This window comes from Sparus aurata, chromosome 23, assembly GCF_900880675.1.
Source record: "Sparus aurata chromosome 23, fSpaAur1.1, whole genome shotgun sequence".
In the NCBI taxonomy this organism is placed as follows: domain Eukaryota; kingdom Metazoa; phylum Chordata; class Actinopteri; order Spariformes; family Sparidae; genus Sparus; species Sparus aurata.
This window is the reverse complement of record NC_044209.1, coordinates 6,269,710-6,295,152: the sequence shown is the minus strand read 5'-3', so window position 1 is coordinate 6,295,152 and position 25,443 is coordinate 6,269,710. Positions and strand designations below refer to the sequence as shown.

At 44.8% G+C, this 25,443-nt stretch overlaps 1 protein-coding gene across 9 annotated transcripts in view; it reads left to right on the top strand.

The window, feature by feature from the left end:
- nfixb (nuclear factor I/Xb) overlaps positions 1 to 25,443 on the top strand; it is a 163,119-nt gene that overhangs the window by 32,053 nt on the left and 105,623 nt on the right. Inside the window, exon 1 of one of the 9 annotated variants that reach the window (XM_030408101.1) lies at positions 25,022 to 25,439. The exons of the other annotated variants lie outside the window; for them this stretch is intronic. Within the exon in view, the coding sequence (XP_030263961.1) occupies positions 25,437 to 25,439 (3 nt within the window). The 5' untranslated portion in view covers positions 25,022 to 25,436. Of the gene's footprint in view, positions 1 to 25,021; positions 25,440 to 25,443 lie in introns of those variants that run through there. 9 annotated transcript variants of the gene reach the window in all.

The window sequence follows — 25,443 nt, the reverse complement described above, 5'->3', positions numbered from 1 at the left end:
ATCCAAACTCTAACCTGCACTGTTCCCCCCTCGGGCCTCCTCTCATGCAGCTGCAGGTCCCGCTCTGCCTCGCTGTGCGCTAATTATCGGACAGCGCGCTTTTTTTCTGCGTCTGTCCGCCTCCAGACGAGCTCCGCGTCACCTCTGCCTTCAGGTCACCGTCTCGGTGCTCATGACGCGTTGTTTTTGTCCTCCCCTCGGCTCTGAGCGATGGGCTCCCTTTGTCAGCTCTATATATTGCTCCAAGAGGATGTATTATATTTTTCTTACGTCACCACCAAACTTAATCGCTCCTTATCTCCGAGCTGTGTTTTCAATGAAAACATCAAAAGCAGCGTATAGAGGAGGGGAGACTCATGAGCTAGTTTGTTTTACCTTCAGATCTAATTAGATTAATGTAATCAATACCAGGGCTTTGAAGCATCAATTTTACACTCACACATATTTGAGGTGAGGTGAACCTTACACACACACACACACACACACACACACACTGTCTCTTCCCAAGGCCTGCAAAATGAGTTGGAACAGCTGTTCAGAGGATTAAAAATCTGATGGAACCGCAGTCTGAATAAACAGAAAAATGTCGGATTTTTCAGAATTAAGAGACACACACGCGTGCGCACAGACATGCACAAAAGCGCACATGCAAACATGCACCCCCCCACCCCCCCGGTGCCATGCCTCCGTGCCAGTTGGGCCCGGGAGGGGGTTATCGCCGGACGGGCCGGGATGCCAGTTTCCGGGCGGCTGCGTCTCGCCTACATCGGTTACACTTTGGGGCGCTGAACACTGAAGTTGCATTGTGAGGAGTTGGGGGTGAATCTGTGTGACATTTTTCTCAGATATTGAATTGAAGCGCCACTGTGGGTTTTGGTTCGGTTGCAGGCAAGTTTAATTGTCTTAATTCTGTAAATACAGCTGCAGTGTTAACTCTCTGATGCCAGACACGAAGGGAAGTTCAGTTTGTGTGCATAGTGTGCATGGAGAAGTGACCCGGGAGTCAGTAACACACTCTGCCTCTGGCCAGCAGACACAAGAATGAACTCATGGTGCGTTTGATTGACGGGTTAGGGCCGCTCTATTGTGCTCGCCGGTAACTGAGTTGTGTGTGCACACGTGTAAGAGGGGAAGACTAAGGCAGGCAGGGAGTATAAGGGGTGAAATCGGAGTCCCTGATTGGCTGCGCTGCCTTTTTGTGAAGCGCCGGATCCTTTCCCCTCATCACGGGACACCAGGAGGTCATAATGCCAGACGCTTGCCTGGGACACCGTGTTCCTTTTACTTATTCATTCATACCACGTAGCCGGTTACAGACCAATCCACTACAAAAAACCCACATCATTAAAGACGCTCCGATGTTTTGCACATTGCACTCTTGGCACACCCAAGGTGGCATTTGTGTATTTTAGTCCTTCCATCGGCGCCGTTAAAGGCCACTAGCCTTGAACTCGGAGGTGGCCTTGCTTAGACACCCGACAGCCCCCACCTTCAAAATTGGCCCCATGTTGAGGATGATCTGCCGTCTAAGTGTGTGTCACATATTTCGAAGCACAACTGAGGGGGTTACGGAGGTTTCCGTGATTCATGTCTTCGTCAGTCATATACATTTTCTGCGTTTATTGTCAGCTGGTGACTGGGGGGGCCGCCGTGCGTCAGCTGGAGCGAATTTACTGCGATTTTTTTTTTTTCCCCGCAAAGAATCGCGGAGCTCGGTGGCGAAAACAAAGACGAGATGAGCCGGGCGCATTTTGGCAGCGGGGGATATAGATTTGAATTAAGTAGCATGTAGTTTTTATCTCGCGCTGCATGCAGAGAGAGGCAGGACCAACTGCGTCTCATTCAGTATCAGCACAGCTGTCCCAGCATCCGTGGAGAATGGATTCCTACTGCTACTGCCATGGGAGGCTCCAGCCAAGAAGAATGGGAGGATATCCAGTGTGTGCGCTTGTGTTTTAAAAGGAAGGCGAGGAGTGAGAGGAGAGAGTAACACGCTGGTGTGTCTGTGTCTGTCTGTGTGTGTGTGTGTGTGTGTGTGGTGTGTGCGTGAGCGAGTGTGTGTGTGTCATGTTGTCTCCACCCGCCTCACTTTTCCTTCGCTCATGTCACCTCTGGCATGGATTAGTCTTTGGCACAACCCTGGCAGTGCCCGCGGCCCCAGCGCGGTTCTGTGGTCGCCGATATGTTGTGCTGTTGCCATGGCTACTGAACACACACACACACACACACACACACACATATACACACATGGGTGCTAAATTACATAATTGAGCTAGAATATACAGAGGAACACAAAATACTTAGTGTACAATATGAAAGCAGAGAAAGGGACGAGGGCAGGAGGGAGGTAGAGGGTAGAGTGTATGAAAGAAGGGAGAGGGGGGGGTCTTAATTTTAAAAACCAGCAAGACAAAGTGTGCCTTCACCAGAAGGAACCCTGAGCAGACAACAGAGATACGTTGGGTGAATATTTGAGAGCTCTGTCATAGCCGAAGCTTTTAGACATCAGCACAGCGTGTTCTTTCCTCCAAATTTGAGTCATAAATCACAACAACAGTGCCGCCATTATGCGGGTTTTCGGAACGTTGTGACAACCAATCTGATAGGGCAATTGAGGGTAAGGTGTTTGTGGTGACACACAAGCGGCGTTTGTGTGTGTGAAAAGATGAGATGTGTAGAGAGAGAGAGAGATGTGCGGTGTTTGTGTAGGAGAGAGGGTGTGGCACTGTAAGTGTGCACGGATACACCACGAGGCATACACGCATGTTTCTTCCTTTACCTCGCTCCTCCTCCCGGGCTCCTCAGTTTTAATAGATCTTTCCGAGTATCAGCGATAATGTGGAATTTCAACATTTCTGTCACTCTTCGCCTTCAATGGCGAAACCTTTGGGCTACAGAGCGGTGTATCATTTCCTATCGACGAGTCTGTCGTCGTACTTTAAAGACCCCCTTCAGAATATTTTGAGGACAGATACAAATACCCTGCTTTGAATAATATTCGTGGCTGATGTGGTTTTTTTTCCCACCGAAAGTTTAGTTACCTTGCAAGAAAATTCTTAGAAAGCCATCAACCGAACCATGTTTTGCTCCCAGGCTCGTTGTGATGTCACAAAACCCGGTGATCGCAAAAAAGAAAAAAAGGTTTAGTTGTGTAAAAGTAAATATACGTAAAATATATCATTAGTAAAAGTGAAATTATACATATATGTTTACTTTAATGTATTTACTTTCTATGGCCCAACAAATTACCAGCCTGTTTTGTTGACGGATCCAATATCCAGCATGTCATCGATTATCTGATGCAGCTTGCAATCAGCAAAGTAACTAATGACCGAAGTTAGCAAATCAAATGTAATGGAGTAAAAGTAAAATGTTTGCCTCCGAAACGAGGAGCAGAAAAAGTCAATAGTGCCACAAAGTTGTCCTTAAGTCCAGTACTTGTTTACATTGCCGCCCTCGCAAAGTCCTGTTCTTACGTATGCGCTGTAATCTGAGCTTCAAGCTGAGCGCGGAGAAACTTTCCACCTGCTGCGGTTGAAGGTCAAACATCCAGAAGTGACAATAAGGGAAACACGTTTTTTGAGCGGAGGGGGATGGTCACGTCATCACGCCTGCAAATGTAATATTAGAATACGTTATTTATTTGCGCCGCAGCTACTAGTGCGCGGCCGGTAGCCCCGAACCGTCAACGCTGTAAAGAATTCCAGTCAATAAAGTCACATTGCGGATTGTGAAGTGAGTAATTGTTGCACATTTCGCCGTGTTTGGTTAATTTTGTTCCGTGTCTAGGGCTGCAGCAGACAGACTGAGAAATGTGTCTGAGTGTGCTTTGTTCTTGCATTGAACAAATTTGAACGCGTGCCAGTATCAACACACGGAGCGAACGTTGACAATAATTCATGCTCTGTTCTTTTCTTTTTAATCAGCGAGTAACGTTTCCGTAAAGACATGCTGCGTGATATCGCCTTTCACACATCTTTTGTGGTCCGCGAGGAGGAACGAAAGGCCCGAACTTGTGACCGGGCAAAACAAGGAGCGTGCAAAGCCATTGTATCAGCCCGCCACAGGTCAACAGGAACAGATAGAGAGTTGTTGTTGCAGATCACTGACGGCCCACTCAAGGTCACTTCAGTGTGGGCAATCTGGGCATGTTGTTTGGCCTGTCCTGCCTGTCTGTCTGACCTACATCTCACTGCACCAGCTAAATATATACAGTAGACCCCCCATTACAAAGCTTCCAGATTAATCTGGATGAAATCTGATCCGCGTTTTCACTCTGCGTGTGTGTTTGACCGCAGCCTTCCCTTCACAAGCCTCCCAGCCTGACTTTCGATCGCAGTCACTCTCTCACACTCGCCATCGAAAAGAAAAAAAAAAAAAAAAGGGAAAAAATGGCAGATGCGGGAATTCACACAAACATGGGACACGCATGCATATTATCATCTTGTGAATAAGACAGGAGCCGTAGCCACAAAAGGTCTGCCCATTCACAAACCTCCCCTCTCTACATGTACAGTGTTGTCTGTTTGAATTCGAGCCTAACTACGTGTACAAGCTGTATTTTGCCGTGCCTCATGCGTAACGCACCTGCGCGTGCCGAATCACATGAGGCACAGGTGTGCATTCTTTACAAAAAATAAATCTCACAGAGTATGACTGTGTCAGCAGCACGGTGTGTTCACGCTCTGTAGGATAGAAGACGGTGGTCTCCAACCCTTTTTTTTTTGTATGATGTGATTTGTGACATTCTGAATGTGTTTGGGTCGATTTTGAATTGGAATTATTATTGTTACTCAACACTGTTGATTTTGTGAAGGTATATTATAACAATATAACAACATCACAGCACATTTTTCAATTGAACTGTCAATGGTTGGTTGCTGTGTTTCAACCATTTATCCATTACTTTTACCTCATTTACGTTTTGAGCTTTTACTATTTAAACTATGGAGTCTTACTAAAAGTAAACCATTTCAACCATTTAACCATACTTCATCATACTACTACCTCATCCATTTAGTTATTACTTTTAGCTTACTACTTATGCTAGTTAGCTGTTATAATAGCTAACTATCCTGACCATTTAACCATTACCTATTTCAATTATTGCAACCATTTAATCAATACGTTTAACTATTTCGACAACTTCTCTGTTACTGTAATTCCAAACCATAAGGCTAGCCAACTTATGCTGATTTTTTCAGTCTAGCTATGCTTTTACGTAATTTTAGCTAGCCATTTTAATCATTTTCAGACTAGGTACCAGTATAAAACTATTTCAACCATTTAGCCATTACTTTTAGCTAACTATTTTAACCACTGCTTTTAATTGTTTCAACAACTTAACCATTACGTAAGCTGACAATTTTAGCCATTTAACCAGGAGTAATTGACTATATTTTAGCCAAACGACCATTACCTTACCTTACTGATTCAGTTTTGTTCCTAGCTATCTATTCCAACTGTTGATACAATGCTTTTAGTTCATCTGTATCTATTTAATCTTTACTTTTGCATTTACTCTATTTGCGCTTATCAATGAATCTACCACCATTTCAGTAGTTCATCTGTTACTTGAAGCTTCACGTTTAGACTTCTTTGTTAGCTTGCTAACTAGTGTTTATGCAACTTAAATTACAAAACTAAGTGGTCAGGTATTACCGTTTAGTTAGAGGTGGATATGATTTTTTTCTTCAGATTATAGATTGTATTTTTTCGAATTAGTTCCAGTCTCTTCACATGCCCCCTTGGCAACTGGGGAAGTACCCTCTGCGCTGGGGCATGAGTACTCTAAGTTCGGAGTGATATAAGAAGCTAGTAAACCATACTTTCAGCAATACATCTATGACCTGGTCCTCCTGTATTCCACCAAACCATCCATCCCTCCATCCATCCACCCTACCATCCTTTTATGACCAGACGTAGCAAGCATAAATGCACACCTGGTGAGGTCTGGGGAGTCCATATAATCAGTCAGACACAAAGGATTAAGACTTCATTTGGACTCCGGTAATTTGGCAATAAAAGTGGTGTTGAGGATTGCTCAGTTGTCGGTGGATGACGTCACACAATGACGCCACTCGATGATGTTATAGCATTCATTATCTTTTCACTGCTTCCTCGGCTTTCCTTTTAAGCAGAGGAGGGATAAGGAGGCATTGATTGGCTCGTTGATTGTACCTCAAATTTCCCGAGGCTTTTCTTTCATCATCGCGCCACATTACCTCATGCCGTAGCAGAGGCGAAATAGTTGAGTCCTGGATATGTTGATCCCGCACAGGAGATTAAAACACAGTGACCGTGCAGGAGTATAATTACATTGGCCATTTAGCAGACACGATTATGAGCCCGGCAGTGATTATAACCGAGACCTGAACTGAGCATCAACTTTTCAGCTTTGCTTTTATTCCAGTTTGCTGGGAACGTTGGCTACAGCTTGTGATTGGCCTTAATAGGCATTTATGGGGTTAATGTTGGAGGGAAAATCTTTTCCTGTCTTGGGGGTGGGTGGAGGAACGTTGACGCTTGGAGGCTTATGAACCCGCAAGTCAAACAGTAATGAAAACAGTTGTGACCTGATTTCAAGAGCCGGGGAAAAAGGCATGGAATAGTTAGGAACGTGGGATTTAAGAAACACAGACAACAATATCATAGGACGACAGAGCCGCATGTCTTCTTTCTTTCTTTTCCCTTTTCTCGCTTGTTTTTTCTGACATGCTTGTGTTCCCTTTCCTTTCTTCCCTGTGACGATCTCCCCTCTGTTTCTGTCTGTGTATCTAATTCGGCCACCCCGTCCGGCAAGGAATAGCTGTCACCCCAGGGAACAAAGCGCTAGATCTTGGTCTTTGGAGCAGGAAGTTGGCACGGGGCCAAGGGTGGAAAATCTATACTCGGTTGCATAACATAACATATCTTTACCTCAGATGAACTCTTGAGGAGGCCTGGCAGCTGTGAGCAAACAGAGCTGGAGGGCGGGAGTTTGTGTGTTATTAACTGACTCTGTTTGTGTGGAAGTGTCTGTGTATGTGTTGGTATGAGTGCGCGCTCTATGCTTCTTGTGACTTGTGTTTGCTGGCTGCTGTAGCTGCTGCCACTGCTGCCGCTGCTGCTGCTGCTGCAGGCCCGAGGCTGTTTGAAACCCCCTCGACGGTCAAGCGGAGTACAGTAGAGTCAAATAGAGCCTTGTTGAAATAAAAAAGCGAGGATCAGAGTGGAGTGGAGTCGAGCAGAGGAGGCCGAGGCCAAGCAGGGCTCAGGGTTAGACTCAAACACAACTCTGCGGCTTCTCCTTTTGGCCCGGCCAGCCGGTAACTGCTATCCCAACTACAGCTGCGCCGTGCTCTGCGAGGGAATTCAGATATAAACTTTCTGCTCTGTTTAGGCTCAGAGAAATAGCTGCAGGATTAGTGTGCGTTACATGGAAAAGTTGTATATTTGAGAGGAAAATTCAGTGCAGGGTGAAGATTTCATGTCACTGCTGAAATGTAAAACACAGATGGGTCAGATTTAGCTTCAGCCCTGCGCGTGCGTGGCGTGGGACAAACCTCTGCTCCTCTTTATGACGGTTTGTAAATTCACTTCCATGCTCCGCTCTCCTGTTATTAAAATCGTCTAGCTGCGTCGAGATCGCCGCCGAAGCAAATTCGTACAGGAGCGCTTTGTTCCGGCGTGATCGCCTGCAACCCCTAATGGGGAAACAGTGCGCGCCGCTCCTCTTTTGTGGCTCGGGCTCTGGCGAGGAAAAAAAAGGGGGACGTGGAAGGGAACGGACCCGAGAGCGGTCGGCCGTCTGACGTGTCAGGCTGCTGTCAGTCTCTTCAGCGCGCGAGACGTCTTGCGAGAAGCCTCGTGAAACTCAAACTGGGCTCATTATGGTCATCGTCTGGAATAGAGCGCAATCATCTCGGCCACCTGTGGCAAGCTGCGGTGGAGAAAAGACTTCTTGTAGGCCTTCTGGACCTGTCTGTAGAGTCAGTTCACACACATTTACTCTATTCAAGTGTTATTTTTTAACATTTTTTTTTTTTATCCCCCCGCCTTGTTTTTCCTCTCCATCTGCACACCTGAATAGACGTATTACCAAGCTAGAGTTAGGACTCATATGGGAACCACAAATTGACTGTATATTGCAGCCAGGCTGCAGAGATTTATGATGAAAGTGAATAGGGATGGTGTGGGCGGTATGCAGAGGTGCACATTATGGTGTGCCTTTTTTTTTTTTTTTTTTTTTAATACTTGGAGAGGCTGAAGGCCTTAAAAAAAAATGGTGTAGAGGAGGGAAACAACAACAGAAAATGTTTTTCTCTCTCGGTGCAGAGAGATTATAGAAAGAGGTACAGCGCAAAGAGGGAAAGAAAGGACGGGAGAGAAGAGAGGGAAATGGGCGGGAATGAAAAGAGGCCATAGTCTGTGTGTTGTAAATACAGTAGACTGGGGAGCACTTCATGTCCTTTTATTTTTTCTAGCAGCGTGATTTGTTTGATTTACTCTCTATCAATCAGCGGAGGATGTATTTAAACGAACTCGAAGCACATTCGAGAAAGCCTCTTTATAGCTGTGGCTGTTTGTATTCTCCTCTTACTTTCCTTGGAAGCAGACCGTGATTAAAACAGACGATATAGGCGTATTGTATTTCCTAGGGGACTGGAAGGAATGCAAATGCATCATAACCATATTATACTAGTTAGGAGCGGTGCGTGGTGCCAAGCCTCTGGATACAGGAGAGAGTCGACGCAGTTACACTAAAGGGAACCGAGTCCCGCAAAAGAGCCAGAATCCCACAACTGCAACAACACCAGAGGACATCTGACACTGCTGGACTGTATTTGACATTTCATAGTATACACACAGTGCCGAAGCCTTTCGCCGCATAAAAAGACAGGTTTTACATTCGGCGCGGAACCTAGCGGAGGAAACCCCGAAAAAGTTTCTCTATGTGTGGATGTCCGTCCGAGCGCCGCAGAATCCGTTTGGCATTTTTGTTGTGAGGGAAGCATGTTGCTGGTGGGACTTTGGCCTGCACAATCCCTCCTCTGTTAAAACAATGCGGCAGTTGTCCTCCCTAACCTAATTACTCCCTCCCGGGGGAGAAAGGCAACAGCACCAAATCCCATAGTTAGGAGCTCTGATCTGGGCTCTGCTGTAAGAAAAGGCCCCATTCATTTCCCTCCCTCCTTCCACCACATACACACACACACACACACACACACACACACACACGCACGCGCACGCACACACACACTGTCTGTGTTTCACTGCGATTGGGCTTGGTCTGATAGACGCTAATTATCCTCTAATATATCCTGATATTTCTCTTGTTATCTGTTTTACTTGTCATCGTCACAATTTATTATTGTTGTAAATGGCTATCAATGTCAAAGGACATAATTGCGTCTAAAGGTTGGGTAATGCCATTGTGCCGTGAGCCCAGTGTCGTAAAATGATGCCCGTGCAGACAAAGAAAAGGGTCAATAGCACTGACACAGTACTACTACTTACGAGTAATAGTGTAATTTGCCCGAACTGAAACATATTTATTCTGACTCAGTGTCAAAGACGACACGCTCAAGTTGTACCTTCAGACCGTCACAGGATGTACCGAACAACGTGCATATGACAATCAGAACTGTGTAGGATAAACATAATGTTGGTAGCAATCATTAACAAATAGTGACGTGCAAGTTTAAAAAGGGCTGAAGTTGATAGCTTTGAATAACAGAACAGAAATTCAAAAAGATGAGAAGCCCAGCATTCATACAAAAAAGATATCACTAACATTAAAGGTGCACTATGCCGTTTTGGGGAAGAAATGCTTTCTTCACTGACTGATTTCTGCTGCCTAAACAAAGCAGATAAACAAACTTTCTTCGTTTTCATGAATAAACTGACCTAAAAGGACAACACCATTTCATACTGTTTCACTTTGTTTATATTTGGCGGACCCTGCCACCTTTCGAGCTTCAGACAGTGTTCTGGGAACCTCGTTTTCCCCCAGAACAGCTTTTATTATGCACTTATGGAAAAGATAAATGTATCTGAGTTTGTATTATTACATCATTAATATCGTAAATATACAAAGTTTGAATTGAATTTTGTCCTTTAAAACTACAAAGTGCCCCTTTAAACAGCCCACTGTCTTGAGCAGTTTTCTACTGAAGGGTATGGGGCAACAGTAAACCAGTATTGATATTTTGACCCAAACTGGGAATTTTTTTTTACCCTGTGCTAGTGTTTTTTTTTTTTTTTTAAATGTTGTTTATTATAACTGGTGCTATATTTTACATAAACCAAATTAAGGTAATTTTGACTCAGTGTTAGACACAACACGCTTGTTTTTTCTTTCTCTCAGCACAGCAGTAGAGTACGATTTGGTAACATGTAAATGTAAAAAGAACTGTAGTGGATTATAACACTTAACCACTAAAAATGGTCCGAGAGTGATTTAAAAAGATAAAACTAAGCAGCCCATTTTGGGGTGCAGTTTTTAGAGCCTGACTGATACTTGATTTTTGGGGAACACACTGATATTAGAAAGTAAAAAAAAAACTGACATTTTGTTGCAGTTACTTTTGGAAAATTTGCACAAAAACCTGTGGCAATTTTGACTCAATGTAAGAACAAAATACTTTTAAACCTCTGAAGCTAATGTATCGCTAGTTGATCCGAGAGGCGGTCCAAGCCAACCGAGTGCTACAGTGAACCACATCGGGTCAGTTTGGACCCGCTGTATAATTCACTGGTTTAAAAAAAAAAAAAAAAAAAGAAAAATCACTGGGTTGAGGAGTTGTTGACCCAAACTACAAAATGCAACTCGTGCTTTGCGCTTCATCTTATTAACTAATTATGTGTAAAAGAAGATAGCTTTGTAAAAAAAAAAAGAAAGAAAAAAAAACCCCACTTATTTCTAAATGCAGTCTTCATCAGTGTAATCGGAGTCATTTGTAGGAAGTGACTTTAAATATTCCAACTAAAAAACTCTGTACTGTGCATTTTTTATAGCTTTAAGTCTGTCTTTTGTTTTGCCTTTCTCACCCTCCCTCACCCCACGTCTCTCACCGCTGCCCGCCGTCGCTTACTGGCACAGCGCTGAGTTTTGAAAACTTTATTACAGTGACTTCAGACAAGGAAGTCCGAATAGGAAGAGGGGAAAGGGATGTGTGTGTGTGTGTGTGTGTGTGCGCGTGTGTGTGTGCGTGCGTGCTTGTGTGTGTGTGTGCGTGTAGTGGCATTCACCAAAAACAGCACAGGGTGTTAATTCTCCCTCAACCAACCTGTTTTGGTTTTGTTTATTTGTCTATCCTCTCTCAGGAAGATTAGAGCGGCCATTGTGTGGAAGCTTGGGAAATAAAGCTCAAAGTTTATATTTGGAGATTGTTGCGGTGCTATGTTGTTGGTCTAGACTGTTAGGGTTTTGGACGTCTTTGTTTATCCGGGGGGGGAAAAAAAAAGAAAATGTGTTGCCACTGAGATATTTTCTTTCGCGAGGGGGACCTGTTCACATGTGGCGCAGCGTCAGAACGATTATAACGCCGTGCGGCGCTTATTTGCACTTTCGGCGTGACGTTTTTCGGACGGTTGGATCGACTATGTGGCCGTTTCTGTTCAGTCTGCTCCACACTTGGAAGTGTAACGCACCACATGTCCTGGTGTACTCGGGGCATATAAGGAGACAGTAGTGTTTGTGTCTGTGTGTGTCTGGTCGTGCAGTGTTTGTCTTAGGCCGAGCTCCTTTCCTGTGGTGTGTGTGGGCTCGACTCTGTCCAGCTTGTGTGGACCCCGCGCCCTGTTTGTGCGGCTCGACAGCGGCCCTACGGCAGAAGCGGAAGCTCTGCTTTAACAGCATTAGCAGGGCTCTTCCTTCAACCTCCGGCCCACTGTGTTAACCCTATCACTGTCCTCACGTTCCCCCTGTTAGAGCCAGTCATCCTCTGCTCGCGGCTCACAGAATGAAATGTTTTCCTTTGTAAATTGAGTTGTAACTTGAATTCTCCGCCTTTGTTAACTCCTCAGGTTCTCCTCGTCTGCTCTGACCTCCATTTACTGCTAATTTATTAGCCTCTCCTGTTTATTCAGCGCTCGTGCCAACTTGTGAAACCTGCCTGTCAGTGGCAGCCATGATTGACTTTCTCCAACTTTATTAACCCGTTCGTTCTCATTCAAGCAGGCAGGAGGTTTATTAACCTCTCGTTATTCTTTAGTTCAGCCCTTCACACAGACGATTAAAATATTTTTTTTTTGTGTGTTTGTTTTTAAATTTGGGCACCACTTTGAGGTTCTTTTCTGCTCAAACCCAATCTTGATATCAAAAGTCGCCCCTTTTCTTTCCTATTCTTCGGATCTTTAACAATCAATCAATTTAGTTGTCAACTATAACATTACTGACAGCTGTTTTGAGTCGTTTTTGCTTCTTAAATGTGAATATTTTCCAGTTTCTTTACTCCTCTATGACAGTAGACTGATTATCTTTGGCTTGTGGACAAAACAAGAGTGATTGATTGACATTTTTTCTAATTTTTATGTCATTTTATCGATTAGTCGACAATGAAAGACTGATTATCTTTGGCTTGTGGACAAAACAAGAGTGATTGATTGACATTTTTTCTAATTTTTATGTCATTTTATCGATTTGTCGACAATGAAAGAATCCCCATTGTTTACATCATTGTCAGTGGACCATGAAAATGGAAGTTAACTTGTGGAGAAGATGTTTTAAATAATGTAAATGTAATGCATAAAGAAAACCATCGCAGGAATTATTTCTTTAATTCGTACTTTCTTTTCCTTTTACCACGTCCCTGCTCTCGCTCTCGCTCTTTGTCTTTATTCCATTCTTTTTGCCAGGAGATGTCCTTCTTTTTTATCAGGGCCCGTACAGACACATGCAACCACACCTCTGTCAAATATTCGCCCAGGGTCGATGCATTTTGCCCACGGAGGGCACCGAACAAAGTGCAGGCCTGTAGGGCAGCGCGCTTGTAGCTTTTTCGCTTCATTCAGGAATCCATACAGGCAGGACCACCGCTCATCGAGGTTTAATTAATAACTTATGGCTACAGCTTAAGCTCAGTTACTGGGCTAATTTAAATGGAAACGTATAAAGATAAAAAAGAATATATAGACAGGAGGCCATACGGGGAGGGTGGGGGGGGGTGCACAGACGTGGAGGGTGAGACAGTGGGGGTTGTGAGTTAGGGATTGCGGCAACGCATTTGCATAAAGGGCAGGGCAGCATGCCCAATGGTGGAAAAGGTTGGCATCACGCCTTTCAGACTGGCAGAGAGGGAAGACTGGAGAGAGAGACAGAGCGAGAGAGGGGGGTATAGTCAATAGTACATCCCTTGTTCAGAAAGAGGAGGTCCCTAGCTGTTGGCAGGAGAGCAGGCTAAATCTCTAGTTTGATTGTGTGCTAGATTGCCCCTTTATTTGTCTGATTGCAAAGCGTTCAACACTGCATTAGTAGTGGGCTTTACTTTCCTGGAGCCTTTATGCGGGAGGGAGTGTTTCTGTCTTGGCCCGCTCTGCACATATGTCTCCACGGGTTTACACTGTGTGCAATCAGCACATCAGGCGGCGCGGGGAAAAGTTTCTGACCTGCGTGCGTTTCGTCAAGTCTCCACCCTTTATCTCAGAGCATCCAGCGAAGGTTAACTGCGCTGTTGATTTAGCTTGATGCCATATTCAGATCTGAACTATTTACAATTTGTACAGGGACACGCAGACAAATACAGGCCTGAAGACGACTGCAGGGAGGCAGCCAGTGGCTTCTCTGCGTGTGTGTGTGTGTGTTATACCCTCTGTCTCTCGGAGCCACAACACTGCCGTTCCCCTCCTGCCGGCTGTGGCTGCGGTGATGTCATGGCAGTAGGCAGTGAAAGGGCCGATTATTTAACGTGGGCCTGTTATTTCTGGCCCTGCGTCCATACGCGCTGCATATAGAGCCTTGGCTTGATCCTGCACATCGCCGGCCACCTGTGGTCCTTGTGACCACTAGGAGTGCGATGTCAGCAGACTCATGGTGACCACAAAGGGGTTCTGTGGGCTCTGCGAGTGCTAATTCACAGTGGTGATGTCAAGTTACTGTATACTTACATATAGAGATATTAGCTAGAGTGAAGGGATTTGTTTATAATCTCATTCTTGAAAGGTTTTTTATTTTTATATTCTAACTTGGACCCTAATTTAGTCAGACCCACACACAAAAATATCAAAATATATTGAGTTAATAAGAGGAATATTTTTTTACATTTGAGAGGTAAATGCTGTGTATTTTGACTTGAGAAATGACTGAAATGTCAAATAGATTTTTGCTTAATGACGTGCGGCCAAACGGTCTTCTCTTACCGATCAAAACATGTCCAGAGATGCCAGAGATGTGTCAGGATGGATTTTTAGTACATTCGTACAAGTTTCGTATTTCCATTTACTGGAAGGTTGCAGCCATAAAACGCATGACGTGTTGGGTACAGATTAAAGATCTTTGCAAAAACACTTCAGTGTGAGCCAAATCTCTGCGTTCGAAATCATAACGAAGTGATGATCAAAAGTATTTATCAGCACTGTGTACTCACAGTTTCACAGTAAAAGTACTAGCTCTGCAGAAAAGTCTGGCCACTGTGACTGATCTAATACTATATATGACATTATTAGATTATCAGTGGTGCATTGGTGTGTAAGTAACATTTACTGCTGTAGGTGGATTTACTTTTTACGACTTTAAATGCAATGAGGTAGTCGAGTGTTGCTAACCTGGTTGGTGGGCCCCCTCCTAGGGATCACCAGATAAATCTGAAAGATTGTGAGATGATTCGTGGGAGAGAAGAGATAAAAGAAATATATTGTTAATGTTGTATTATAAGTACATTGTGAAATATTGGAGTGGGAGTCAAACAAATGCAAACAACCCATAAACGAGATGGCTGAAACATGACTAAAGGCCCCAATTAGAGGTGATTTTTTTTTTTTTTTTTGTAAAAGGTCACAAACCCACGTTGTATTTTATAGGCTTATCGTGTATCAATAATAATTTGAAAATAAAATATTAATGGGCTAAATAGTAAATTTAACTGTCCGATAAATGTTGTGGAGAGAAAAAACACAAAGGTACAATATTTCCCTCTGGAATGAGATAATTAGAGGTGTGATGAAGCAGTTTAAAGTAGAGCCAGCCCTGTTGTTGGGGCCGATGCCGACGCCACGAAAAACTCTGATATTGGCTGATAATTTCCCTCAAATAATCATCCCTCAAATGTGGTTACCAAACACTTTGTAATGGATGCAGGATATTTCACAGTTTAACAATTAACTATATGGTCTAAAACGACATCAGAGCACTAAAACAGTAAACTTGCTGTGAATTAGAAAACTTTTTCTGGTCGATGTGTTGATATAAGCAAATATCAGCTGATGGTATCGGCCAACCGGAATATCAGTCAGGCTAGTGTAAAGTAGCATAACACGGAAGACTCAAGTACTAGCATCTCAAAGGTTCGTCACTTGTGTAAATGTGCTCAGTTACTTTTCCACCACTAGCTGGGTTTGATTGTTTCACTTGTTTGCGCCATCATACAGCTTCGGTGAAAAGCTGGAGAGTAACACAGATTGTATATGAGATACTTTTTAGATTGTGAGTAAATGATACAGAGAATTATACATTTTTAAGACAGTAATTGATCAACCAGTTATTTCAGTGCCAGGGGTGGAAATGTCTCGATTCTTATTTTGAGGGATTAAAATGCGATTATAAAACCATTGCTGATGCATCTTAATGCATCACAGTTTTTTTATTTCTTTACACTATATATTTTTCCATGCTGCCTGACTACCATCTACCTCCAAAACGTAGCGTATTTGTAATGATTAATAATTAAAAAATAAACAGATTTGTTTACCTCAGTATCCTGGCTCACGCTCAGCCAGAACTCAAGAAGTAGCCTAGCTTAGGACTTCCTGTTCTCCTGTCATGTTTCACCATCCGGTTGGTTCAAACCATAAGGAAAAATCTGCGATGCCAGGTTTTTTAAATAATTTCTACAGGTGATCATCAAGTCGTGAGTCTGGTTTTGAATTTCGGATAGTCGGCTTTTCTGCATTCATACGTGATATTTCAAGAGAGAATTGCGGCGCATCAAAAGATCCATCGCTTCCCCCACCCGTCATCGGCACCCATCAAAGACGAGGTCTGATCATGAGGTTCATCATTTTGTTTTAAGTTAATGTATTGTAATGTATGATAACACCCCTAAAGGTGTGCAAGGTGTCGATTATACTCTCTCGTAAATCACTGTGAACCCAAACATCCTGCACCTGGTGAGTGGAGGGGTGGAGACAAAAGCTGCACGGTTTCCAGACCGGAGCAACATGGAGTATTAATGGCGGTGTCTGTTTCAGACAACCGGGAGGATGTTTTCAAATCTCCTTTGGTGCGACGGCACTTGTTTGCCGTCGGTTTTACCTTCAAACGGGCAACAAACAGCGGCGTTCTGCTCGAGCGCGCCGCTCGTCTCGGGTTTGAACACACAATCGTGTTGTTTCAGCTCACTTTCTTCTCCCAACAGTGTGTGAAAGGCTGTCTTTGGCATTTCACACTCATCTCTTTGAAAAGACGAGTAAAGCCCTACAGCTTTGTCAGGCGGCAAGTTAACACACGAACCTGGAGATCCTTTTCATTTCGGGCCTGTGTTGAAATTTCTAATTCCAAGGGATCTTTTCATAAGCGGGGTTGTGGTGTAACATCCCTCTGCTTTGAGCCTATTGATAAATCAATGCGCTTGTAATTCTCTGTGATGCGTGTCAACCAGACTCTGCAGATCAAAGATAATGTGGTATAAAGTGAAGGCCACCAGGCACCGGCTGCTCATATACCCTTATAATGATATGATATCTCACTTCTGGGACGACAAAATTGTTTCTGACGCGTTCATCAAAAATGTAGCACCCTCCATCAAACCAAAATAGGAATGCGGGATCAAACGGAATGAATCTGCTAAATGCGTTTCTTTGTTGCAGGCCAGGCGCTCCGTGTTTACCGATTACAGAGCTGGTTCCTACCAGGGTAGAAAATTAACACCCTCCACCAGCCAAATGCAGCCAAAAGCTGGCTGCGGTGTGTAAGTTTGTCTCCTCTACCCGCCACTTTGGCAGGATCCTTGTTTGGATCTCGGCGATGATGAAATTGCGGTGTGTTTCACTTGAAATTGTTCTATTTAAATCTAAAGAGGTAAGGCAACAACAAAAGACGGGGGGGGGAAAAAAAAAAGAGAGGACACAACGTCTCGGTCTAGTCAGCGTGGCATCACCGTTAGCCGGTCTGCACTGGCAGCAGCGTGAGCAGCAGTAGTCTGTTGGCTGGCACAGTGAGAAAACACTCAGTCATGGCTGTTGTGGTGCTGAGTCGGCCTGCCCAGGCATGGCCAATCACTCACGTGCACACACGTTAGCGAGACGCAGGGCGGTTCCTTCATCCAGCACATTCTTTGTAGACAGCGTCGAGCGGGAAGCGTTTTTTATTTGTTTTTTGTTTTTTTTGCATGCGTGTGCAAAAAAAAAAAAAGTAATGTTCGGCACCAGGCGCACATTTTACAGGTGAGATGTGACATCAGCGGACCGATGTCAATAAGCGCCACCGCCGCCACGGGTGAGGTTTCGGGTGGAACGCACACTGGGTGTCATTGTGTTCCTCCGCTCCTCCCACAGCCGCTCATCGATACTGTCATCCTCATCCAACAGCATCTGCACGTCTCAACCTGTTTTATTCCTCCTCAAGCAGGAACAGATATTATTTTTATCAGACCTCTAAAAGGGAATCGTAAAAACAAAATAGCCTCGAGCGATCTGTTTGCTTTTTTTACCCCGACCTCGTCGCTTTTAGAGCGCAATGTGTTTCTCTTCTTTCTCGCCGCACAAATCCCTCACTGCTCCTCGCGTGAATTCGCGTTTCTGTAGTTTGATTTGAAGCGCAGGATGGATCAGTGGCTGCTGGAGCCAGAAAACAAAGTTATATCGGAGCTGATATTGGTGCTAGTTGCAGTGGGGGGGGAATAAACCGTGAGCTCCAGAGCCAGAGGTCGGAGAGGGCCCAGTTGGTTTTGCAGTGCAGCCAGGCAGCGGAGCCCCTTTGTGGGACTGGAATGTGCCGTGCGTGCCTCTTCCTCGGCTAGTTGCCCCCCCCATGCTCACACACACACATACACACACACACACACACCCACACGCGCGGTCCACCCCGGGCACGTTAGCACGCAGCCACCGCAAATTGCTTGCAGATTTTTCACACATAGTAACGTGATGGTTTGTAAACTGGGAGAAGTGCAACCGACGCTGGATCTTTACGCATCACTTCCTCGCCACAGTAACAGTGGCGGTGTGGGCTGCTCTCAGGGACTTTTCCCCCCCTGTCTTTAAAATGTAATCCTGTGTCTCTCTCCCGCCTCTAATGATTAACAGGAATGATTGCTGTGTGTGATAACAATGGAGGGTCGTGCAGCAGGCTCTGATTACAGTACAAAACCACTGCGAGCTGAAGAGGACCTGCTGTCTGTGGCATTTTGGATGAAAAGCAGGCAACACACCTTCTATCTTTTAAATGGCAGTCACATCAGGTTTCATAATTTGGGAGAAACCTACATTGAGTTTAAGATTGTGAGACCAGTTCTGAATAAAATACCCACATCTGGATGCTTAGTTTTTTTGAGATTTCACTGACTAAAGGTCACATGACGCCTCCACACACGCTTCCTCGCGCTCTTGAGCGAATGATTAAACTTAACTCCGTCTCCTCCACCTTGCCGCTCTGGCTCTCTGTCAGCTGGGGGTCACGGGGAGCCAGCGTCAGGCTTCATCCAGGGGTCAGGGACGCTCAGCTGGGCAGGAGAGGACGGAGCCGAGCCCCACCAGCACAGGGCCGCGCTAATGAAGGGCCAGGCGGCTGCAGGCCCTCGGGTTATGCAGACCATGGTTTAATTGGTCTAATGAGATGCAGCTCATCCTCGGCGAGGTCAGGTACCGCCGGACGGAGCAGGACAAAGCAGGGCGGAGAGGCCTACTGCTGAGCACTGAGGGTCAGAGAGAGGAGGTTTGTTGAGCTTTTCTTAAGCGATGTAGAAAACGCATATCTGGGGCATTCGGAAGGTAGATGAATTATTGTTTCCAAAATATTTTTTGGAACCAAAAAAAACCTAATCAGGGACTTATCATAACAAAAAAAAATAATACATCTCAGCGTGCCAGAGTTTTGATTATTTGGCTGGAGGAGTTGGACTTCAGAGCAAAGCTCACTTTTACCTCCATTATTTTCCTGGAAAGTTGGACATGGTTGACTGAATAAAAAACTAACAGATTCTTCCAACAGCACTGTAATTTTAATTGTGTCGTACTCGCCTTCATTTTTACACACGTTTACGGGCTGATATTTGCTTTTTTGAACAGGCAGGGTGGCCTCATCATTACAAGCCTTTGTATTGATCAATAATTGTAGCACCGCATTATTCCCAATCAACAAACAAAGGAGACAAGAGAATGAGTACATGACACATTTGCTAATAGTTGACAGTGTAACATTGACCTGCAGGAGTCACATTATCAGACCTAAATTAAATCACAATATTGCTTCTGGATCTACTTGAGGTATAAAATACTAAAGGATGTTTTATTTTGAAAAGCAGGCAATAAAAATCACTTTGAAGGCCAATCGTGCAAATTAATTAAAAAAAAATTATACAAAGATATGAGCTCTTTTTTAAACGGCGGAGCCTCCTCTCTTCATCCAAACGGAGCTGAAAAAGCAAAGAGCTTCACAGGCGCTCTAATGAATCAAACTCTGGTTGTTGTGGTGGTTTTTTTTGTTTTTTTTTCTCAGAGTAAAGAGCCTTTTCTCTCCCCGCTGAAAGAGTTAATCTGAAGTTGGCAGCCAACGCCACAGTCTCGGTCAGACGTGCGGAGAATCGAAAAATAAAAGCAGTTCAAAATCATTTCTTTTGTCTCGTCATAGACTGTTTAAAATCCAGCGGAGGGGGGTTTACATGAAGCGGGTTCTGAAATTGAAATCGACGCCCGGGCGGTGGGACGGGCGGGTCCGGGGGTGCTTCAGTGTGGTCTGCTTTATTAAAGAATAAAAAAAAAAAGAAAAGGCCAACGCATTTTTAATAACTCTCATTTGAACGGTTTAATATTATCAAGCCTTATTTATCAGTTATAAAATGTGAGCCCACACAGATCTTAATTGAGAGAATAAGACAGATGAGCCTCCGCTGACCGTCACGTGTTCTGCGGGTCATTCGGGGCCTGACGGGAAACACGCGCGCTCCTCGTCTGTGCGTCCTCTGACGTCGGGTCTCAGTAACGGTGCAGCACTAATGTGTCGCTTGCGGGAATGCCAACTCGTCTTCTTCTGGTTTTTATTTTTTTATTTTTTCCTCCAGCTTTTTCTTTTTTTTTTTCTTTTTTTCTTCTAATTTTCATGTTAATGCTGGCAGACTCCATGGATGATGTCTTCACTCTTTTCTTCCCTTTTTTTTTTTTTTTTTTGAAGTATTCATATTTTAAGTGCCCTGTGAGGATGGAGAGACAGGCAGAGAGAAAGAGAGAGAGCGAGAGAGAGAGAGAGAGAGAGAGAGAGCGAGAGGTGGTGATGGTGCATTTTTAATTGTTTTGGCCGAGTTTTTGTTTTTTTTTCTTCTTCTTCCCGTCTTATTAACAGAGTTTTGGATGATATTTGAGGGAATTAGGCAGAGAAACATGCCGGTGGACAAAATGATCCACGACTTTAATTGGGCGAATTTCGGTCTATTAGAGAGAAGCTCGCGCAGGGATTGTTTGCCATATATTTATTTTTGATTTGTCAGGCCTAAAATGACCCACAATGCACCGTGCGCAGACCGGATGCGGCTCAGTCCGACATATCTAGCGGCTTTTTAAGGCGAAGCTAATGAGGTAAAAACACCGGAAACTCGTGCGCAGCTCTCAGGTGCTTGTAAAAAAAAAAAAAAAAAAAATCCACGAAGAAGAAAACACCGACTGCTAATTGATAAGCAGCCCGAATTAAAAGGCCAAGCGCATTTGGCGTTAATTTAATTTCCAGGTAAGGAGATCAACCGAGAGACGCCTTCCGTGGTGCGTTTAAGTTCACCCAAATAAGCGTTCAATAGAGCCGCCTGAGCAGCCCATGTATAGAGCCAGCGTGGTGCAGGCAGCAGATAGTGCAGGCTGACTGCAGCTCACCCACGGAGACTCTGAATGATGCTGTCTCTCCCTCCAGATCTGGCACTTTGAACAAATCTGCATCGCGGTTATTCCTGGAAAATAAATATGTGACTTTTTTCAGCCCATGGAAGGCAAAAAAAAAAAAAAAAAAAAAAAATGAACAAAATAAGAGGCATAGCTAAGGAAAATGACTTAAACCCTCCTTGTAGTCGAATTCCAGTGACAGTTGAATGGTGGTTTATTTGCATTTTGGCAGGGTCACCCAGAAACGCTTAATTTCTGACTGAAAAGCAGACGCATGGGAGTCGCATTCAAGTGCCAGTTAAGTTTTCAGATTTTTCTAGTGCAGGTGGGCATGGGAACTGGGATGGGGTTTTTTTTTTTTTCTCTTTTTCTTTTTTTTGCTCTGCATGCACCACAGTGAGATGTGTGGATCCCTCTGCTTCCTTTGTCACTTTGTCACCCGCCCCGTACATCAGACGTCTGCGTCCATCAGGGGCGCACAAAGCGAGCGCGGTCGCGTTCGGAGGTGTGCTGTCCTTCACGGGCGCTCATTAGGCTTGATGTTCAGGAGCTGAGATGCACGGCTGTGTGGATCCAAGGCTGGAGGCTGTGATGTTTACCAGCGAGAGAGTGGCGGTGGCCGTGGCGTGGTGCCTTTGTTTGCATAATGCACTTTTTGCTTTGATTAAACGAGGATTTGAACAACCTCGGCCATTATTTTAACATTTTAGGCTTCCTTCTTAAAGAGTTGGCAGCGGTGCCTGAAGTGGAACAAAACACACTGTCGGTACTCCTGTTATTCACATGTTGCCGGGTGAACGGGCCGCTGTGTAACAGCAAATAACTTTTTTTTGCATTCGGAATTTCTACAGTGGGTAAAAGATACGTATTGGTACTTTACTCAACAAAGGGGACATTCATTTTGATTGTTAGAGTGACTAAATAATGCACTATATTCACTTGGGATAGTGCGTGGTGCGGTGATATCCTGAGGGCAGCGTGTCCTTAGTCAAAATTTGACTAATGCGCTTCGGTTGTGTCATCATCTGACCCTGTCCGTGTTCTCTTTGTGCCTTTTTGGAGCCAGCCCAAAGTTATAGATGGGTTAATGTAATGTGAATTAGGCTAATCCCTGGCATAGACAAGGAAGAAGGCGAGAAGGGGAACAATAGTGGCCCCTTGGTAATGCAAGTTATTAAGGGCCCAGAGTACCCACTGGAAACACCGCTACTTCAAATGTAAGTACAATACAGTGAAAACAGGGTGTCATTTGCTTAGAGTAGGCGACGAAAATTTGCCGACAGTCGTCTAAAAACAAGTCCCTATCTCACTGAAATGTTGAAACTTTCTAGGTGAGTGTACATTAGGTGTAACGACACATCTGGAGCAGAAATCGGACAAAAATGCATGTTAAGATTCGACCCGTGAGGAATAAAGTTCTGGCACGCCAAAGAGTAGAATGTAGAAGTGCCGGTACCGTGTCCTGGAGAGTACCGGCCCACTTTGGGTAATGGTCGGCTGAGTCTAATCTCTGGTGTAGCCGAGTCGCTCTTTTGGAATTTTACGAATTGAAATCATTTGTGAACGACGCGTTTAGATCCGCAGCTCCACTATGGTCACACTGCATTACCGGTTAATCAGTCAGTTATTCTCTCCATCAATTATTATGTTCTCAAAATGCCAGAAAGCTGTGGGAAAAATGCCCGTTAATGATTTTCCAGAGCTAAAGATGGCGTCTTCGAAGGGCTCGTTTTGTCTTGTCAAAATGGGGTTTCAGTTTCATATCACTCGAGGAAGTGTCTCAGGGACTGAAACAATGAATCGGTTATCAAAAGAGTTTCAGGTTAATTTTCTGGCGGTCGTCTCGGCTCTCATCTGCATTCGCTGGCTGCATGTGATTGGACGTGGAGCCAGTCTGGAGGTTTTTGCCATTGAATAATCTGCTGGTTATTTTCTTGATTCATTCGAACAGTTGTTTGATCTATGAAATGTCAGAAAGTGTCGAAACGAAATTTGATCGGTGTTTTCCAAAGCATGAGATGACGTCCTCAAATGCCTTCTTTTGTCCTCAACACGAAGATATTCCATTTTACCGTTTTATAGAGGAGGAAAGAAACCAGAAAAAAAATCACATTTAAGAAGCTGGAAACAGGGAATTTCGAAAACATTTTCTTTGAAAAACAGACTCAAAATGATCGGTCAAGTATCGAAATAGTTGGCTGGTTATTTAATTGATGACAACTAATCGATTAGTTGCCTGAGCGCCACAGCTCGTAGGCTTGCTTTGTATTCCGGCGTTGCCCGACTTGTGAGTGATGTGAACGGCACATGTACCAGAGAATGTCGGCGCTCGCTGAATTCTCCTCTCGCCTGTGGTTTTTGTTTGGAGTCACAAGCCTCCGTTCTCCCGCTCTGTGATTCAGCAGCACTCGTGCCTTCAGACAGGCTGTCTGCAGAGCAGGTGCAACCCTGAATGACATGTTTCACGATGAGGCAACATGGCAGCCGCCGCCGCCGCTCGCAGACCGAACGCCAGGTCCTCCCGGGAGTTGGGGAGGAAGGCAAAAATTTCGGGACTGGGGATTTTGGTGGGACGCGCTCTTTCGCTGACCGTTTATCTGCTGCTGCTCGGTGCAGACTCTGCTCCCTGCTGCCTGCTGCCTCCCTCGTCTTAAATTCTGTAACCATCTCAGTATTTTGCCTCTAAATCATCTCGTCATTGATTTGTGTGTGTGTGTGTGTGTGTGTGTGGCTGCCCGGGTTTGTTTCTCCCTCTTTGTTTGCTGTGGTAAACCCATGAGCAGCTGCCGGTGGTGGGGTCTGGAGGGATTCTGAAGCTGTGTGTCCTCTCTTTGCCATCCTCTGCCAAGGTGGCATTATGCAAGCAGAGAGAAGGGTAGAGAGAGAGAGAGAGAGAGGCAGAGGAGCGCAGGGGAGGGCGGGGGTTTGTGTTGGGGGGGGTGGGTGAGGGAGACGAGGCGATGGCGGCCATAGTAAAGATGGAGGCAGGCTGAGGGCTGCGGGGATTGGTGCAGGAGAAGGCTTGCTCCCCTGAACTTTGCCTCCGTGTCAGAGTGGAACTTGTCGATTTGGCAAATTGTGCGACGTCGGACAGGGCTGCTAGCTCTCTTACACTCCCACCTGCTCCCTCCTGCTCTCTCTCTCTCTCTCTCTCTCTCTCTCCCCCTCTCTTTTCCTGCACGCTCTTCGCTCTCTCTCTCTCTCGCCGCCACTACACTCCCCCCCCCCCCCCCCCCGCCCCCCCATCCCCTCCTCCCCCTTCCCCACCCTCTCCTCTTTCTCTTTTCCCTCCCTTTCAGCTCTTGAAGCTAACGCATTGGCTGGGCTACAGGCATCTTGTTGCCAAATAGGTGGGCCCTACTCGTGTTGGCAAAGGCTCAAGCAATGGTTAGGGAAAGAACGCGGAGAGGACGAGAGACGGCGAGCGAGAAACAGAAAGAGAAAGAGAGAGAGTTGGAGAGAAAAGGGGAAAAAAGAAGCAGCACTCGGCTCTGCCAGCGGTCGTATGCGCTCGTCCAACATTGATTCGGCTCTCTATTTTTTTTTTTTTCCTCCCTATTCTGTGCTCTGCGCTCCCTGGCCCCCCCATCTGTGTGTGTGTGAGTGAGTGAGTGTGTGTGTGTGTGCGCGAGTGTGTGAGTCTTGTGCCGGGCCCAGGGATCAGAACAGACACCACCACCAATTACACTTTGCCAAGGATTTTTTTTTTTTTTTTTTCAAGGTTCAGTTTTTTTTTGTTTTTTTTTTTGGAATGCACAAAGGACTGCTTTTATTTTAAGTGCATCTCTCCGCGTTGTTGAAGTTCTTTTTTTTTTTTTTTTTTTTTAAAAACTCTTAACATTTCTATCTCCACTTGATAATTTGCTACAAGTTTTGTATCCGTCTTTTTTTTTTTTGTCATTTTTGGTGGAAAGTGCTGCTGGACGTGGTCCTGCTGTAGTGAATTTTTCTCCTCTCCTTAAATCTTGGGGTGTTTTTGTTGTTTTGGTTTGAAACTTCGGCCCACTGTCTTTAGTGAGCAGCACATTCTGCTAATTATTTTTTCTTCATCCCCCCAAGTTTTTTTTTTCATCAGCTAATTCTCCACACCCTGCCAAACCAGCACTTGCTTTACATTGGGGAGCGCGGGAGGAGGAAAAAAAAAAACTGGTGCAGGAGATTTTTTTTTTTTTTTTTTCACTTTAAACGCTGTGCCAAATTTATGATGAGAGTGCAAAATGGTAA